We start from the raw sequence: 19,237 nt of genomic DNA on the forward strand, positions 1-19,237 counted from the left end.
TTCTGAGACATGGCTATGCTGGGCTGGGTTGTTGGGTTGTTTTGAAGGCTGCTCTAATTTACCACTACGTTACTAAGTTACTCGCTGCATCAACTATAGGAAACTTTTTTCCCCTAGAGTCCAAGGGAGGCAAAAAGACAAATGATTCTCTTTGTGAAGTTAATTATTTTCACATTCCAAATTTAGCTATTGTTTTTGTCTATACAACTATCTTCAGATATAACATGTGCATTAGAAGTGCATACAGAACATTCAGAAACCATTTCAAAATTACATATGGTATAGATGTATGCACATCGTATTGATTTATTGATACACAACCCACACCATTCTAGTTGAAAGAAACCTTTGCTGGTCACATAGTTCCCCCTCCTGCTCAAAGACCCTTGTCAACAGTGAATTCTGACTTCACCAACCCTAAATTAAAAATTCAGTAAAGGTAAGGGCAGAGACCATTGGATGATTATATCTAGATCAGAATATAATGCTGCAATAAATGTTTGTACAAAGCTTAACTAAATGCCTAGGGATTCATATTCCAATTTTAATTTAATCAGAAGATAATGCTGAAGCATACATTTACAGCTACCTTTCCAGCTCAGCTCATATTTTGACTAGAACTCATTTATTTCTAAAAAATTCCCTCCATGGTTTCATGAAAAATAATGTTAATGCTAAAAAGAAATATATGACAATGAACAACAGTGCTGGTTTTGGCAAGAGTTAATTTTTTTCACAGTGGCTGGTATGGGGCTACTTTTTGGACTTCTGCTGAACACAGGTTCATTAATATAGAGATGTTTTTGCTAATGCTGAGCAGGGCTTAAACAGACCCAAGGCCTTTTTTGGTTCTTGTTCCATGCTGGAAGGGAATTTTGGGGTCCACAGGAAGCTGGAAGGAGACCCAGACATGACTGGCGATCCAAACTGACCAAAGGGCTATTCCATATCCTATGAAATCATGCTCAGTATATAAAGAGGGAGGAAGAAGAAGAAAGGGAAGGACATTTGGAGGGATGATGTTTGTCATCCCAAGTCACCATTACATGTGCTGAGACCCTGCTCTCCTGGGGATGGCTGAACACCTGCCTGCCCGTGGGAAGCACTGAATTAATTCCTTAGTTTACTTTGCTTGCATGTGTGGCTTTTGCTTTACCTATTAAACTGTCTTTGTCTCAACCCCTGAGCTTTCTATCTTTGCCCTTCTGATTCTCTCCCTGATCTCACTAGTGAGGGAGTGGGTGAGTAGCTGTGTGGTTGTTGGCTGGGGTTAAAACATGATAACAACCTTTGAAATTTTTCTCCCTCTTTCAAACTGCAAATCTATTCACATGCCTAGAAAATGCAGATCTGCTGTGTTTGCTTTGCCATATTACATAAATCCTTCCACATACTTTACATAAATACTTCCAAGGTTCTGTATACTAGTTTCTGTAATTGTCACTGCCAGAAATATCCCAGCAAGTCAAACTAATTTTCCTATTTTTAAGGGGTGAAACTTGTACAAATTACCATAAATGTGATTACCAGTGCCAGTTTTGATGTGATTACATTACAGGTCTGACCAGAAATCACGGGAAGTTTTTCTCATCCCAAAGTATATTCTTCTTGTGTAAGCTCAAGTACAGTATAGAGTGTTTTCTGTATCAATTAGTTGTCCATATGAAAGTAGGTACTCACAATCCAGGCAGAAGAATAGTTGTAAAAGAACCTGTTTAATTAAATTAATTTAAATGTTATTTGTAGCAAATGATGTATGTAGCTAACACCAGTAACTCATTAATATAAATGAGTTATTAAACTAATTGAATGTCTCTATTAGGAGTGTGGATTATTGTTAAAAAATAATTATCTACAAATAAAAGAAATCATATGACTATACACAAATGACTAACTGGCAAGGAAGAAAAGGAAGGGTTGTTACAAGATGAACTATCTCATCCATTATGATGGCAATCGCCATTGATCAACGTTTGATGGTCCCCATGTCAGGACTCCTAGACCAAACAGGTAAAAGCTCACGCTCACACTACAACAAAGCACTGTTGCAGGGGTGTGGGGATGAGGTAGGCAAGGAGGTAAAAAACATTATCATTCTTACTCAGTAGAAAAAAAAAAAAAAAAAATTAAAAAAAAAAATAAAATTGGATGCAAGTTCTTCTCTTATGCCCAAAGCTGAAGAAAACTGAGAAAGATTTTGTTGCTGAGTGTATGTCGAGCTACCCCAAGACAGTGTATGATTTGTATCACCGTCAAACACAAGACTTTTTTTTTTTTTTTTTTAGTCTGTTGATTCAGCTTCTTTTCAAAAGCAAATTAAAATATAAATAAAACACAGTCTACACAAGAAAAGCGACATGATTCTGGATACATCTCATTTTGATTTTCCTTTTACAGGCAATATGACAAGCTCTCAGAATTTAATTTCCAATTGCCTGGAAGTAAACATCTTAATTTCTCAGCTCCCGAAGACAGCTATCTTTTCTGACTATTCTTTTCCCTTAAAAAAAAAATCTTTCTTTTTTCTTTTCCAAATTATGTAGATGGGAGTGTCCTGCCAGTTAAATCTTACAGATAATAATAATTATAAAAATCCCATCAGGAAAATTAAAACCACAAAAGTTTTTATGATTCCTGTATCTAAACCACAGTCTGACTAATGTGTTTATGCTTTGATCCACTTTTTTCAACATCTGAGCTTTTGAATTGAAACAATAAAAAGTGATTCTTTGTTGAATGGATGGTCAGTCATAAAAGTTTGCTTTAGATTTAGCTTTGCTGTTTCTTGTCTTTGTTTTCATGTACTTTTATACATATAGATATATGAGTTAGTTGGACCTATGTTCACCTGAGCAATATTACAGTGTTTCACTTTTTTTCAGCACGTCCAGATGCACATCAGTGATGAGAGGCACCCCTCAGGGATCTACTGGGACAAGTACTGTTTAATATCTTTATGGAGTACTGTTTAATATCTTTAATATGGGATGGAGTGCACCTCCAGCAGGTCTGTAGAGGACACCAAGGTGAGTGGTGTGTTTGACATGCCTGAGGGACAGGACACCACCCAGAAGGACCTGGACAAACTTGAGAAGCAGGCCCATTGAAATCTCACTTTAACAAGGCCAAGTATCAGGTCCTGCACTTGGGTGAAATCAACCCCCAGTATCATCCTGGAGAATGAACAGATCCAGAGCAGCCCTGCCCAGAAGGACTCAGGGGTGCTGAGGGATGAGAGGCTGGACATGAGCTGGCAATGGTCACTCCCAGCCCAGAAAGCCAAATGTGTCCTGGGCTGCATCCCAAGCAGCGTGGCCAGCAGGGGAGGGAGGGAGAGAGGGGATTCTGCCCCTCTGCTCTGCTCTGCTGGGACCCCACCTGCAGGGCTGCACCAGCTCTGGGGTCCCAGCACAGGACAGACACGGGCCTGATGGATCAGCTCCTGAGGAGGGTCACCAAGATGATGAGTGGTGTGAAGCACCTCTCAAAGGCTGAGAGAGTTCAGGTTGATCAGCCTGGAGAAGACTTCAGGGAGACCTAATAGCAACCTTCAAGTACCTAAGGAGGGCCTGCAAGAAAGATGGGAACAGATCACAGCATGGCCTGTTGCAATAGGACAAGGGACAATGGTTTTAAACTGAAGGAGGGCCAGTTAGGGTTAGGTAAGATACAAGGAAGATGTCTTTTTTACAATTATGGTGGTAAAACATTGGCACAAGTTGCCTAAAGAAGTTGCGCATGTCTCATGCCTGGAAACATTCTTGACTAGGTCAGATGGGATTCTGAGCAACCTGTTGAAGATTCTCCTGCTCATTGCAGGGGAACAGGATTAGGTGGTCTTTAAAGGTCCCTTCCAACCCAAACCACTCTATGATTCTGCATAATACAGGGCTACCATCAGCTTTTTACAGAAACATTTTAGCACAGTGTTTCAATGGTATCTGTTTAAGGAATTTATTGTAAAAACCACACAAACCCGCAACACAAATTCAGGGAATTATTCTGTTACCAGCCTTTGTGGTGCTATTACTATTTTTTCTGTTCCTACTTGATTTTATAGTTCTTTCAGTGTGAGGGCTGGCACACCTTTCAGACACACTCTCTATTCCATTTGGGTCTGCCCCTTCCCCAACGTTTATCTAAAAATAATCAGCTGAGCACTGTTTTTTCCAACCTCTTATAAAAAGGCATTTTCAAAACAAGTGAATGCCTTGTAACTACATTAAAACATTTTGAACACAATCCCTTGCCTCTGTTGCTTGTCAGATGCCCTGATATCTTGTTAATGCATATTTTCCTAAGAATACCATGCTGCATGCTTCACACAAAGCATGTGTGGCACAACAAAACCTAATCTGGCACAAAACATTTCTTTCCTCCCACACTCTGCAATTGAACTAATATTTTTATGCAGTCCCAAAACAGAAAAGTCTTTTTAGCACTTAATATATTAAAATTCACTACTTTCATTAGATCTACTGCTAGCGTATATGCAGTAATAAATTCCAACATTTTACTGAATGGACAGTAGGATATGAAGAGAAAAAGAGTACCTATTTTGTCAATTTATTCATTTATCAATGAAGCATAAAACAAGAGAATACTATAGGTGGGGACAGAAATGAGGAATCAGAAGAAATGGACAAACCTGGGAGGAGGTGATGGCCTAAGAGTCTGCTTCGCTTATTAGAATCATTAACAATGCCAAGTCAAGATCTCAGCTGCAGCTTATGGATGATGATGTGTGGAAATTACTTCTAATAAATGTAGGTTGCAACATGACTGAAAATAAGGCAGATGACATTTCTACTTTGAACTCCAAACTGCTGCACACATTCTGGGTTTAGGTTTGGGGATCTTTGCAATTCTCATTTGATTAGAAGTCTGTGCAGCCAGAGACACACTCAAGCTGTGTTGAGCCTTTTAACTGAAATTTCATAACTTCCCAAATCACAGGGATAACCACTACAAAACAGAGACTAGATATGGAAAAAAAAAAAAAAAAAAGCAACTATTGGAAACGAGATTATTAAACACTGTAGAATTCAAACCTGAATGAGAAGACAAGAAGTTACAAGGGGTCTTTTGTGAGGGTAGTGTTACTTACACATTTAAATACATGCAGGATTTGATACCATATCAGTTTTCAGAAGTACAACAAAAATCAGAACAACATCTCTTTGTTTTCTATATCACTGATGAGAGTCACCTTGACTTTTCATTATTATTTTGTGATTTTTTTATTTTGATTTTTAATTTTTTTAGCCTTGAGGCCACTGTCAAGGAAAGTCCACCAGCTATTAAGAACAGAGTATCAGCTATGATGAACAAAACTGTCCTAGAGTGAGTGTTATTATAACAAACATGTGTTTTGAAAATGTTTTCCCTCTCCCTTTTAGACAATGTCTGCTACAATGAGAAAGAGGTATTACCAAGAACACAAAGAATAAACGCAGCCACTTGTCTGGAGGTTCAGGGCATATTTCTTGTGTCTCGCAAATTAACAAACATATAAATTAATAAAAAGAAATTAAAGGAAAAAAACCCTACTCATCCTTCAACTTTCAATATGCTCTATGCCTTAGAACTCCGAAGTTTCTCATTCTAGCACTAACAGTATATTTTTCACCCCATCAAAGAGCTTGTACCTCTGAGTATTTCTTATCAGTATGCATCTCAAAAAAAACAAATGGTTTACTATTATAAACAAAAAAAATATTATCACTGCAACAACTATTTAAAAGCTGTCAAGACATGATTAACAACAACTAATGTTACATTTAGAAATCAAACTCTCATTTACATATTATCCACTGTCCTAATGATCCATCTTCAAATACAGACCCCTTTTCAATAGAATTGCTTTTTTTGAAGTTAAAGTCTTATGATTAAAATCGTTTATTTCACTACCCACTAAAAAAACATTTTTGAGAATGAAAGATTATTGACAATTTTATGGCACACAGCACTTCAATATTTTGGCACATAACCCTGTCATTAGCTTGCAGGGAAAAGAGGCACAGCTCTAACTGCACTTTGAATAACTTGAAATATTTGTACACACACACACACACACACACAACTTCTCAATGTAACTCATGCTCCTATGCCTCCCAAATGGGAATCTTCTTTTTCTCTAAAAGAATATATAATGCCTGCTCACACTGCCACTATGCCTTCCTGAGTCAGACATACAGCAGGAAAAAAATTCACTATCCTTGCCTTGAAAAGCTCTTCAAATTCTTTTTCATTAACTCAAGAAGACTCTGACAGAGAAAAGGCAGAGAATGAATGGTGAAGAGGTAACACTTGCCAAGAAACCAGAGTTACTATTAAGCAACCCTTCTCTGCCCTTCACATGGTACCTGCAGTCACAGAAGGAAGGGTGGATGGGAAGATCATCTACAGCGTATGGACAGGGCAGGGGCAAGACAGTAGATTTGAAAGTGCTGTTCACTTTCAAATTCTACTAACCTCCAAGACTTTAAAATCTTCACAAAATCCAGGAGAGGTAGAGAAGAGAATATATATATTTTTTTATTTTTTTTTTTTTAGCAAGCTGTACCTCTGAAACCTCAAGAAGGAATTAAGGTGAACAAAATATGAAAATCCTCCAGTATGCAGCATGTCAGTGGAGCTCCATCCTACTGTGAAGCACATGCAAAGATATACTCAAACAGCAACCAGGATTGCCCAGAAAATAAGTGTTACATGGCACAGGGAGGTAACTTCAGTGACAAAAGCACCAAAGCCCCAGTTAATATTCACTGCAGGAACCAAAGGAAAAAAGCGCAAGACAGGTGAAGAAAAGATGAATTCAGAGGTTCTGGAGGTCAGCAAAGAAACACATCACCCACTCAAATATAAGCAAGAAAACCAGCCAAAAAGCAATCTGAAAAGGAGAAGCACATGGGTTTGTTGACCCTCTAGCAATTGATACAGTCAAAATGGACATAAAGGATGAGAACTGAAGAGCTGCAGATCAGAATGTCAGCAATTTCCTGTTTTCTTGTGCTTTACAAATATAGATGAGGCCACCAAGGTCCTTCTTGTGCTCCCACAGAGAACCTGGGCTGTGCCCAGGACCAAGAGGTGGAAGGTTAATGTAGTGACTTGCACCACTAGCTCACCACTTCCACACATATGTTCACAGGTCTCATTTGAGCTAGCTGAGCTAGTGCTAGTTAAAATGTGCCAAAACCAATTAGTGAATAAAGATGCTGCTATAGCAACGGCATCTAATTTTCCAATTAGTAATAATTGCTGAAACACCTGCCATAAAACATAAATACATTTGGATTGGGGGTCTCTGAAAGAAACTTTGCTTTTAAGTTCCTTTTCTTTCTTTTTTTAACTTGACCTGTATCATGATAATGGAAGAGAATAAAGTGCCACTTCTATTTTTGCTGTAACACAATACAAATAGACAAAGTATTATTTATTTTTAAGGGAGCCCCAAGAACATGTCCTAAAGTCTTAAACTAATTAACTACACTTAGATAGTCCCAGGCAAGGGAAAAAAAAAAAAAAAATCCAGATGGCACTCAGTTTACAAAGCAGAGCAGTGCAATGAATGCAATATTGCAATTCCACCTGTAGGATAGAAGTGCTCTGATTCACAGAGGTCAAGGCAAAGCAGTAGCAGCAATGCCACAGCACACTTAGTGCTATGGAATGCATCAGTGCTACAGTAAACAATTGTGGGGTCAGGCAATGGAAATGGGACTCACATTTGCTCTGTGTTACATCTCAGAGATTTTTAGCACCCTTTTGAATCAGCCACCACCCACCCACACATTGGACTGAAGTCAGTAATCTAATGCTGATTTCCACTCTTAGACAGCACTGCATGAGAGTGCACATGGTCTTGCAGTACTTCAGTTTTCCGTGATTCAAACATTTACCCTCGCTCTCCACCTGTGGAGATACTAAACACCAGGGCAACTATACAATCAAGTACTTACAGGTTTCAGTGAGGTAGAAGAAAGTGTGCCACTTTTTCCTCTGCAGTGAAATGATTTATCATACAACAGCAGAGCAATTCAGCAATGCAAACTGTAAAAGACCAGCCACATACTAATTCCCTGCTTGTAAGAGCCTAAAATCACCCATAAGGATTCCCACTTAAGCCTCTTCAGAGACCCTAATCAGAGTGAACATAAGCAGTTAATCAGAAAGGCAAGTTTCCCAACAAATGTAAGAAATTCCCAAATGGCCAAGCCCAGCAGTGCTTCTTGAAACAGCAGCAGTAAACAGATGTTGTTGTTTCACACAGATAAGTTTTTAACAAACACTTAAAGACACGGCTCAGAAATGTTTTATTTCTGTACCACAACGGAATGTAAACTTTTTTTTTTTTTAATTATTATTTGAACAGGAAAGGAGAACAACAGTGATAAATGACAAATTTACACTTTTAGCAATGTACACTGCTCATTGCATTTACATTTGTAAACTGGTTATGCCATCTGTTGGGACCAACAGAAACAATTTGTAGACTCTTTTTTTTTCCCCCAGGGACTTTTTAGTTTATCAAAAATAAGCTATTTTTTTTATTTTAATAAAATGATCTAAGTAACTTTTTACAGAAGTGCTCTCTCAATTACATGCTAGTGTATCGTGCTTCAGAGTTTAAAATAACATGTTAGCTTCAATAATTTACATAAAATCATGCTGCTCGCCCAGTTCTTATTCCTGAACTCCAAAGGGGCATCTTTGGATAGAGTAACTTATCTAAAAATGACTATTTCATTAAGCAAGTCACTTTCCCATCATCTCTGAAAGGTGCTGCCACAACAACAAATACATTTTGAGATAACAGTTTGTGATAAAGGTTCTTCCAGCATTATGAATTATGCTCACACTCCAAATGCTTAGAAATAAGATAAGCCCCTTTTATATGCTTAAACCATACTAAGGCACATAAAGTGCCATGGAAATTACTGAAAATCTTACCATTTAAATGAATGCAAAATTGTGTCAAGGTTGAAGAAAAGTTTCATTAAAAGTTAGCAGTTTCATTAAACAGCATAAGGGGTTGTTTTTTCCCTTGATTTATTTCAGCCTCTGCAGAACTGGTTTTTCATCCTTACACCACCTTCTAGGACTTCCATAAGCCAAGATAACACGCAGACTAAAGAACAAACCAACCTCTGAACAGCCAACTAACCAAAACCATCCTATTTGTTATTACACAGCAACAAAATGCACTGTAATCACAGTTAATGACCAGCTTTCCATAGAAGGCCTCTTTCCTGTATTTCTAAATCAGGCAGGAAATTCAGTGTGCTTGAAATGCCAGAAGAACTCCTTCAACCCAACTTTTTTGGGGCAGTTTTTAAAACCATTGTATTTATGAGATTATTTCTGTCTGTAAAAGAACAGAAATGTTTTCTTAACATTCACACTGGTGCAGGACATAAAGCCACTTGCTTTAAGCATTGGTAACATCATTGACACCGATAAAATTGCTCATGCTTTGGAAATTAAGTGATTAAGCATGTTCTTACATTTTTTTTCCTGGACTGGACCTCTAGGTAAGAGGCTTAAAACACTGAACAGGCTGTACCCAGCTTTTACATGATGGACTCTGTTCTAAAACAGCTCAGTAAGACAAGCATACTGTTTATCTCTGGTATTTCTGAACGTGTTCAGAATTTCTTTCAGGGGGACAAGTATGGCGCTCCCAGGCTAGCCCAGGCTAGCATGGAAATTGAAGAGGGTAGAAGATATGCAATTACTTCACAAAAGGACAGATCGACAAAGAATTGACAACAGGCTACACTGCAGGGAATGAGATGAGCTAAGGTTTGCACTGTGAATTAAGATTTAATGAGTCCCTGGGCAAGTTTTATCAAAGAAATTAAAGAGGGAAAAACTGAAAACTGCTTGATCATGGATTAGCTAAATGAAAATGCTACGTATGTTAAAAATAAAATCTATCCAAGACAGAGTGACCTTGAACACTTAGCTCCAGCACCAGCCATCAGGAGGTAAAGTATTCGGTTATTTCAGTGTAATGATGAATTGGCTGCAATGAAAATAAAACTACACTGTAAGAGTATTGCCAAATCAGAGGGGCATATCTGTAATAGGCGTTTTCTGATAACAAGAGATTGCAAATATGCTTTTTTTCTTTATGGAAAGGTTAAAAAAGAGGAACAGTTTTCTAAAACAAGTATAATAATCAATGAAATGTACAAAAATTTTAATAGACTCTCCCTTGTTTTTCCTTATTACCTCATAGAGACAGTAATCTTTAATTAAGTGGGCATCATATCACATCCAACACACAAATACCACTATCAAGAATAACTATCTAAATGATGGTAAGAGTTCAGTGCATGAAGTGATTTTTTTCCTTTGATAACTACACTGTGGAATTGGTTTACAGGACAAATAGAGCAAATAGAGTTTCTGGATTGGTGCAGATTTATCATAGGCATAAAGTGGTCATTTGGACAAAACATTTCAGTTTGTCATAGAAGTAATTCCATTTCCTATTTCCAACTGATGATAATTTTAAATGTAATTGATGGTAAATTATTTGTGGAGCTAGGAACTAGAGGTTTTAAAATCATAAATTTGAGAACATTTTTCAACAGTTTTTATTCTATATTAGACATAAATTGACACAGAGAACAGTGGGGAACATTTTCTTCCCAAAAAACTGAAGTCATCCATGTAAGGCATAATCACAGTCCAGATTTCAAGTGCCATAACTGCTGACTAAGAGCACAGCTACTAAGGAGAAAAAGTGTGATCCAATGTCTTCTGAAAGAGCTCATTGACTACTGTACATTTCATAAAATAACAGCAAAAATAGCAATTTTACTCTCTTTAAGAGACTCAATGTTCTTCTGTAAAAGTGCAGGACAAAAAGTTCTCTACAGAAAGGCAAGAAATGTCAAAGAACTTAATTCTTGTAACTAGGGTCATACTCAAAGGCAAGGCCAGAGGCATAAACCTGATGAGAAGCATTAGTGTTTTCCCCATGAGTTGATGGAAGTCGCAGGAGTTTTTAACCATGCCCTGAAAAAAATGCTCACTTTTATTTTCTATGAGAACCATGGTCAGTAAGTTAAGAGTTTGAGATCCCCATGAGATACATGGGGATACAATAGCAAAGAACCCGCCCCCCCCCCCTTAAAATGATACCATCCCAGTAACAAGAACATTCTTATACTTCTTTTCTACTCAGGACACATACTATCAAGTGAATTAAACTCCCCTAATTCTATTCAATCAATGCTAGAAAAATACTTTTTGATGCAGTCTTCAAAAATCACAAAATACTTGGACATCAATACATGGCCCTGATCAAAGTAATTTGGGTTTTGGCTTCACCTTTTGCTTTCTCCTTCTTTTCATAATGCAGCTGCTAGCAGCTGTCCTTTGTTTCAATAAGCTTTTGGGTACATGTTCTCTATCAATCAACACCAAGACTTATTAAAGACAAACAAGGTGGAAGAAAATCCAAGCAACATGAGAGAAATTCTGATCCAATGATGCCAGCCGCAAAACTTCTGTTTCTGTGTGACCACTGCATCGTTTCTAGGCAATTCCCCAGAGAGAGGTAAAGTGGTCTAATGGTTTCAGCTTAAGTCAGAAAATGTGCAGAACTGCCAGATTTCAGGTATGACCTCGAGCAAGTCACACAGCTGCTCTCAATATTCTCGTCTGTAACACACAGATAACGAATCTGGCAAATGTACACTGCCATAAAATAGCTAAGCATGATTATTGATTTTTGCCTTATAAAAGGCAACAGTACAGAACTCAACTTAAGAACACTGTATCCCAGAGCTAGTAAGCAGGAGAATCTGGGAGGAAAGTGATTGTCTACTTTTATAATTATTGATTTTTATAGGGTTCGTATCACTTTATTACCTTGACACTCTTTGAATATGGAGCTGCTTCAGGAATTAACAAAGCACATACAAGAAGAAATGGACCTTATATAAATGTCTGTAGCAGACCTGCTTTAAATTAGAAAAATGAAAGAAATGCTAGTAAGTAGGCTAAATGTCAGAGACTCCTGAGTGTTCAAACTTAATTAGAGGAAGACTTTGTTTTAGTAATATTCAGAATCTAAGAGAGTTCACAGTTGAATACCTGCGAAGAATAACCACCACAGATTTCTAAATTCTATAAATGCAAAAAACTGGAAAAGGCTTTTTTGTGTACGTTCTGTTGGGGAGATCTGTGAAGTAGAGCTAAGCATCCTCATATATATATATCTGAAACACAGAAACTACTTCTGGAGCTTCTCCTAAAAACTAATACAGTTTGGTTTCTAATTGTTTGCCAGCAGGACTTTAATCCTGCAAGGTCCACTCAGAAGGCTCAGGTGCCCTGTCCACGCAGGACAAAAAAAATGAACTCATCAAGAGCTAAACTTTTTCCCCATGGAAACTAAGGTAGAAATCCACACAAGAATTTCTTTTACAAATTTTTTTTTTTTTCAAAGTCTGCTGAAAGGTACGCCTGTCTCCACCCTGTTCTAGTTCCTCCCTGCTCCCTGCACTGGATCATTTAAATCACAGGCAGTAATTGCCACTGTAGCTGAGCCAGAGCCTGGCAAAGAGCAGAGGAAAAAGGAAAGGATCATAACCTTTTTGACCAGCTTTTTAGAAGAGAAATCATGATACTGCTATGTGCTGGCAAATATACAACACTTTCATTGCAGAACATCAGGAAGGTTGCTGCGACTACCATTCTGATAGTAAAAAATGTCAGCAACACTGACATGTTATAGCTCCATGTGGCAAGCCAAGGACCAACACTGTTTGCCACCTCATGGACAAACAGTATAATACAGACTGAGGGTATATTCACGGCTGGTAGCAACTGGAAGTGGGATTAGAGGCTTCCAGATGAAAACTTGTTCGGCTCAGATGAACAGGATTTGTAGTCTTTCACAACAGTACTGAATATTGATTACAGCTACATGTACTTGGATCTTGCATTTTCAAATCCCTTGCAAATAAGAGAAAAAAATCTGCCTTCCTGAACAGACTTGTTAGTTTCAAAAGAAGAGGTAAACAAGAAATCAGAAAAAGAAAAATGGAGAGGGACCATTATCTAGATTTCTAGACCAATGATGATTCTAATGTGCAATTTACAGAGCAAGTTTACTTGCATACAGCTCAACAGAAGTAAAAATCTATACCTATGCAGAAATTAATCTCAAATACTCAACACCACAGCATATCATAAACTACGTTTTTCAGAGAAACTAACATGCATGATTATTGAATATCAGGATAAAGCATGTGCTGCAGATTCCTCTCCCTCGTCGTGCACCAGTGTTTAGTAGCACCTTTTCTCTTTCAGTCTAATATCATTTGTGAGGTGCTAATCAACTGGCCCCAGATTCCCTACCCTTATCCTAGAAAGTTCCAGAACCTGACCTGCTCCTCATTCCAGTCAGAGACTGCATAGAAAACATATGTTCAGCCTCTTGCTTTTCTTCCCAGTCTGTGACTAGATTCTTTGAAAAATCCCTCGCTAAACAGGGAATTTCTGCCATTTGTCTTAAAAGAGGTGTTAGCATTAACTAGTTGCTGGTGCCATTAATCAGCATGTTAGTTAAACTCCTAGATGAAACACAAAGGCTCAACCTGAGTTTTTAAAATGTCATTATTCAGAAAAAGGATTAATTTGTAATAACTGGAAGGGATTATATCAATTTAAAATCTGAGTACTGGTGTAGAATAAGAATCCACAACACATTCAACCATCTACCAATCAACCACACATTTTCTGGGAGACAAAACAGACTGCTTCATTAGTCTCTGCCTTATACATGGTTCTGCCCTTCAAAACTGTGCAAGTGTCTAATTTGGTACAATATTTGAGTAGCATTTTGATTTGTATAAAAACTGGAGTATGAAAATTGAGAACAGGTGAATGTAAACTGACAACTGTACGACAAATTAGTTAGAGTTACTAATTTACTCCTACTTCTTACTGAGTATGGTGTTTTTATTTCCCATAATCCATAGTTTGGTTTGTTCACTGTTTAAGAAGTGCACTCTGCCTCAAACAGAGTAATTGTACTTACCAAAGATGGAATAAAAATATCCAATTTAGAGTGCAAACTGTCTCTGTCTATAACGTATGTTAAAAACTTAAACGAATCTCAGATCAATAAAACTTAAACTAATTCTTAAATTGAAACTCTGCAGATCTTTTAAACTCACATTTATATTTTGGCGGTTCACTGCACTTGGCTGCACAATTTTCTTTAGCAGGTTTTTCAGCACTTTGGAGATGGTTAGTATGACAAATGCTGAGTCTCCAAGAGATTGTGCTTTCAGCTCTTGCTCACATTCAGATATGTGGAAGGTGGCACTTTTTTTAAAAAAAAGACCCCTAGTAACTAATAAAGAAACTCACCCCTTCCTGCTGAAATCAGGACTCTAGATATTACATTTAGACCTTTCCTGCAGTATTTTCCATAGATCAGGATTACAGCTCAGTGATCTTTCCTCCAATTCAAAAGCAAAAATGAAGACAGAATCATAGCAGGACCTGGATCTTGCTTTTAATGATAACAAAACCAAAACAAAACAAAAAACAAATGGACAAACACTTTATGGGGAAACTCATCAAGAAGAAAGGCGAAACAAATCTAGAGACCTCTTGACAAACTGAATAAAACACCTGCAAGCAAACTAGTCTGCTGACTTATTCTAATGGAAACAGAATGTAGACAATTGCTCTCTTTCCTCTTATTTTATTAATTTAAGGCCACCTTAATGATGTGGATACATTTAACTGAAATAGAAACTCCAGTTCTGAGCACAACCAAACTGTTGGTTATTAATCGTAGTTTCCTCCCTACTCCTCCACTTTCTTTATATATCCTGAGAACCATCTCATTAAGACAAAATGAAACTAGACTAGATATATGTGAATTAGTTCAGTTTCCAAGTACTTTTTCCTCTGAGAGCAGAATCCAACAGGCTAGCTGGATTTTGTGCCAATTGTATTTACGCTATATACATGTTCACTACAGCTGCTGTCAATTCCACAGATCAGTTACTATTCAAATATTAAAACATTTAAAAGTAATGAAACACACCAATGCAATCACAATGGCCAGTGGAAACACCTCAAATTCCATATCCATATCATAATGGAAGAAACAAGTCTCCTTACCTGACTCTAAGCTCTGGACACATTTCCTAAAGCTGACTCTAGACCAGTATTTCTCATAAACTGCTCATCTCTCCTTCCTTCCCTTCTTTCCTCCCTCCCATGTTTTTCTGCAACTTTCATGTCACCAGTATTATGCTTTTAATATTTTAATTATATATTAATTTTATATATTTAATTTTTTTATTATATATTAATGCTTTGTCCTCAAATCTATGTCTCAGCTCTTGTTAATGCTGAGAATTCCCCTTGTTTCAGGCTTCACATACCTTACCCAGACTTAATGTTGCTTTATGCTATCAGAAGGCCTGGGATGGCAAGCCTCTCCTCACTCCCCAGTGAAAGCTTTCTGAGATACTGCTCTTAGATCCTCTCTGATGAAAAACCTGTAACTGATCTGATTTAAATTCTAATCTCCCATTTCTTTAATTTTTCTATCAACTTCCTTGCTAAACCTTTTGGCTTCTCTTCAGTTTCTTCCAGCATATAGCTGCATCTTCCTGCAGCACTAATGTCTGCAGGGTTTTTTGCCAGTCTATTAGAACTACTGATGATACTTTTTTTTTTCCTTTTTCTCTCAACTGAACATGACAAGCAGGAAAAAAATATCTTAATAAAAATCAGCATAATCACAACAAATTAATCTGAACAGCATTTTTTCCAAGTGAATTGCCAGCAAAAGTGGAAAAAAGAAGATCATAGTCACAAGCCATCACTCTGTACTGGAAGCAGAAATAACTGTCCCCCAATCCCATTTTGCAAAGAAAACCACATTAAGTGCTTTCTCAAGCACTGAAAAATATACCAGGACTGGAGTACATGCTTCCTTTCTGTTTCTAAAACTCTCTGACACACTCTGCAGGTCACAAGGCGTCATGTCATCGTGTTATAGTCTAAGTAACAGAGGAAAGCAGATCAGGACCTAAGGAAGGGAAAGCAGACTGTGAAGACTCTTTGAGTGGGGAAGAGAAATTAGTAATAACTTAAAAAAGTAAATACAGGTATACAGCTGTATATTCAAGAAAATATTACATGAAAATAAAAAATTACATGAAAAAAAAGCTACAATTCAAGAGCTTTCTTTTCAAAGACCAAATATTCTTCTTGCACAGGAATTTAAAGAGATTTCAAAGTTTACCCAAATATGTTATCTTACTGCTAAGTTAGGATGCTGGCTTTCTTGCTCATGTCATGTCTCCTCTTCTTGGAGAAGCACTAGGATGGCAAGTGAGCCAGAGGTGAGGCAGAAGGGATCAGTGTAGTATGGACACAGAGGAATACAATAATGTTTGCCTGAGGAAAGAGGAGGAGGAAGGACATTCTCCACCTGTGAAGGACAGTGACCACATTGTGGTGGCTCCTGCCAAAATGCTGACACCAGCCACTGCAACCAACGACCCTTGCAATTCACTGGTCTGCATAAAGACCAAGTCCTTTAATCCCAGCAGAGCTTCCTGGTGCTCCTCCACCTCTTTAGCTGTCTGTACTGCATCAGAATTGAACAGAAAGTCTCCCATTTTGTCAAGTATGCTGCTGATGCCTGTTATCCCATGATTACAGTGTCTGGAAAAGGAGGAAACCCAAAGATGTGCAGTACAATACCATTCACATGATTCAAAGGCTTACAAAATTGCAGAGTGAGCAAAGATGGTGAATCAAACTTCAGCACAGACTGAAGCTTAAACTGAAGAAAACAGTGAATTGAAGTGCGGAGGGGGAAGGGAAGTAAACCTCATGAAGCAGCCACAACACTCAAATTAATTTTAAACATTTCTGTGGAATAACTCCTGCATGTAATTTCCAAAGCTAGTTAGCACATCGTAGGTGCTGCTAGAGTAAATATGTACTCTCACATGTAGGTGTGAATTTTATGACTACAGGCTATACCTCTGAACCTGCCACTGCTGCTTTCTTGAGAGGAGCTTTCAACCGTGACACCTGGCTCCCTGTCTGTAAGTGTTCTCTTCATATAAATGATGTTTGTTCTACAGCTCAGCAGGAGAGACTCCCCAGAAACAGGGAACAAAGAAGTAAAAATATTTTCAATTTCTTTAGTAGCAGAGGAAAGAATTTCCTATAGTTTTACTTTACACTTCTAGTTTACCCTGAAAAGCAAATTCTGCTGCAGGAAACAGAGCTGCTTAAAACATAGGAGCCCTTAAATGGAACAATCATCTGTACAGACATGAGTGGCACCCACGGATTCACCACTACTGATTCTAATTTCAGAAGTACAAATTCCCAAAGGACCAGTTGATATACACAATTTATAAACATTCATTTTTGGCAGGATGTTTTCCAGATATGAGAATTGCTTTTTATGTCAAAAATAGCTTGATGATATCTGCTATAAGAGTGTGATTTCAACCACGATATCATGTAAGAAAAGTGGTATAAAAAAGGCAGGTACAAGGCACCCTTGTGCTTTGGCATTCCTTGTTAAAACCATTTTCCATAAATTTACTTTATCCAGAAAGGAAACTTTGGCCATGATGTATCATTTACAATTGCAGAGGCAGATTTATTGCAGGAGGATCTTGGATTTAAAAAAAATAATAACAAGTGATATAATGGAAAGTTCAATTCAAGCTTCAATATTGGAATAGTTACCACTGCATTATACTCTAGAGATGGATGACTGGATAAAGAACTACAAAAAAATGCAAAAGGGCTTTATAGGAAGCCAGCCAAACACTGATGCTGGAGAAAAAAAAAATCAAATCTAAATCTTGCTGAATTACTTGAAAGGACAGAAAAGTTATCATTATGGAAGCAAGATAAATCTAAATAACAAAGATATATTAAAATACAGTACAGTTCTTTTGGTTTAATTCTTTTTCCAATACTGACAGCTTTGTGAGGTATTTATAATAAAAATACTTTAAAAAAAGGTTATTCAATTTGAAACAACAGATCACATTCGAATCTTGTCATAATATTTCTTCTTCCTTCCAAGTCCATCATGTCTATATTTTGTGAATATATATGCAACAAAAATTTTATTTTTTCTGAAGAAGAGAAAGGAACTTTTAGCAATTAAACAACTAAAATAGTTCCACAGAAGCTTGTCAGGGTATCATATTTATTATATTTTATGCTGCTAGCCTAATGAGACTAATTTGTTAAGCTGACAATCATTTAAGCTGGGATGAGCTAAACAATTTGGTAATTATATTCTTTAATAAAGACTCCTTTTTGTTTGGTTCTCTTGCAGACAAATCCTTACAAAAACAAGCAAGCAGCTGGTAGCCAAAAGCTACCTTGTACTGCACAATTGTTTACACCAAACAGCTAGGAAATAAAATGTAAGCAGCATTTCAAGCATTTACATTCCTACACAGAGTTATACACAAAGCCCTGATTAATTTTTACAAGAAAAACTATTGGTTTCCATTCACAGTTTTTTAATCATTATCCTATGCAGCAATAAAGTTGCCAAGGCAGTACAACCCCACTTTTGGAAGTACTTTCCTGACCTTCAGTCTCGTGCTGTCCAATCCCAAAACTCACAGATGCTGAGGAAATTTCATGCTTACCTGACTAAGATGGGTTGACAAATACCACAGTTCCACCCTTTACCATCCATAAAGAACTTTACACACTTTACTGTGTCCCCAGACACACTAACCTCTAGGCATAGAAAATCACAACTGTAATGTTGGTCACAAATTCTTACTCATACAAAATTTTCAAATTTGGCAGGGAAAATAATAAAATCAGGGAGCAATGTCTTCTTTTGATTATTTAACAGTCAAGCACGAAGGGGTGTGTAATTTAGCAGTGCCATAGTTACATAAGCATACATTTGAACACACGTCCAATTCAAAAACCCCCACCCTCTGGGAATCTGTGCCCTAGTTTCCTGGTAGCCTACAGCACATGCCAAATTTGAAATGGAAATATTTCCCTAATCAGCTAAATCTGGGTCAAAATGTCAACTCGGCTTAGGTCCAAGTCATTGCCACTCGTGATCTCTGGAACGGCCATAATGAGTATTTGTGCAGCATGAGGGACTCCAGACGCTGACCGTGGGGCACAGCCTCCTGACAACTGCCACAAAGGGAAGAGTATACTC

At 37.5% G+C, this 19,237-nt stretch overlaps 1 protein-coding gene across 11 annotated transcripts in view; it reads right to left on the reverse strand.

Moving 5' to 3' along the window:
• CCSER1 (coiled-coil serine rich protein 1) overlaps positions 1 to 19,237 on the reverse strand; it is a 648,564-nt gene that overhangs the window by 124,711 nt on the left and 504,616 nt on the right. Inside the window, exon 11 of one of the 11 annotated variants that reach the window (XM_086888622.1) lies at positions 6,475 to 6,491. The exons of the other annotated variants lie outside the window; for them this stretch is intronic. Coding sequence (XP_086744748.1) covers positions 6,475 to 6,491 — 17 coding nt within the window. The remainder of the gene's footprint in view (positions 1 to 6,474; positions 6,492 to 19,237) is intronic. 11 annotated transcript variants of the gene reach the window in all.

Source organism: Cyanistes caeruleus, chromosome 5, assembly GCF_971803275.1.
Source record: "Cyanistes caeruleus chromosome 5, bCyaCae1.hap1.1, whole genome shotgun sequence".
Classification (NCBI taxonomy): Eukaryota; Metazoa; Chordata; class Aves; order Passeriformes; family Paridae; genus Cyanistes; species Cyanistes caeruleus.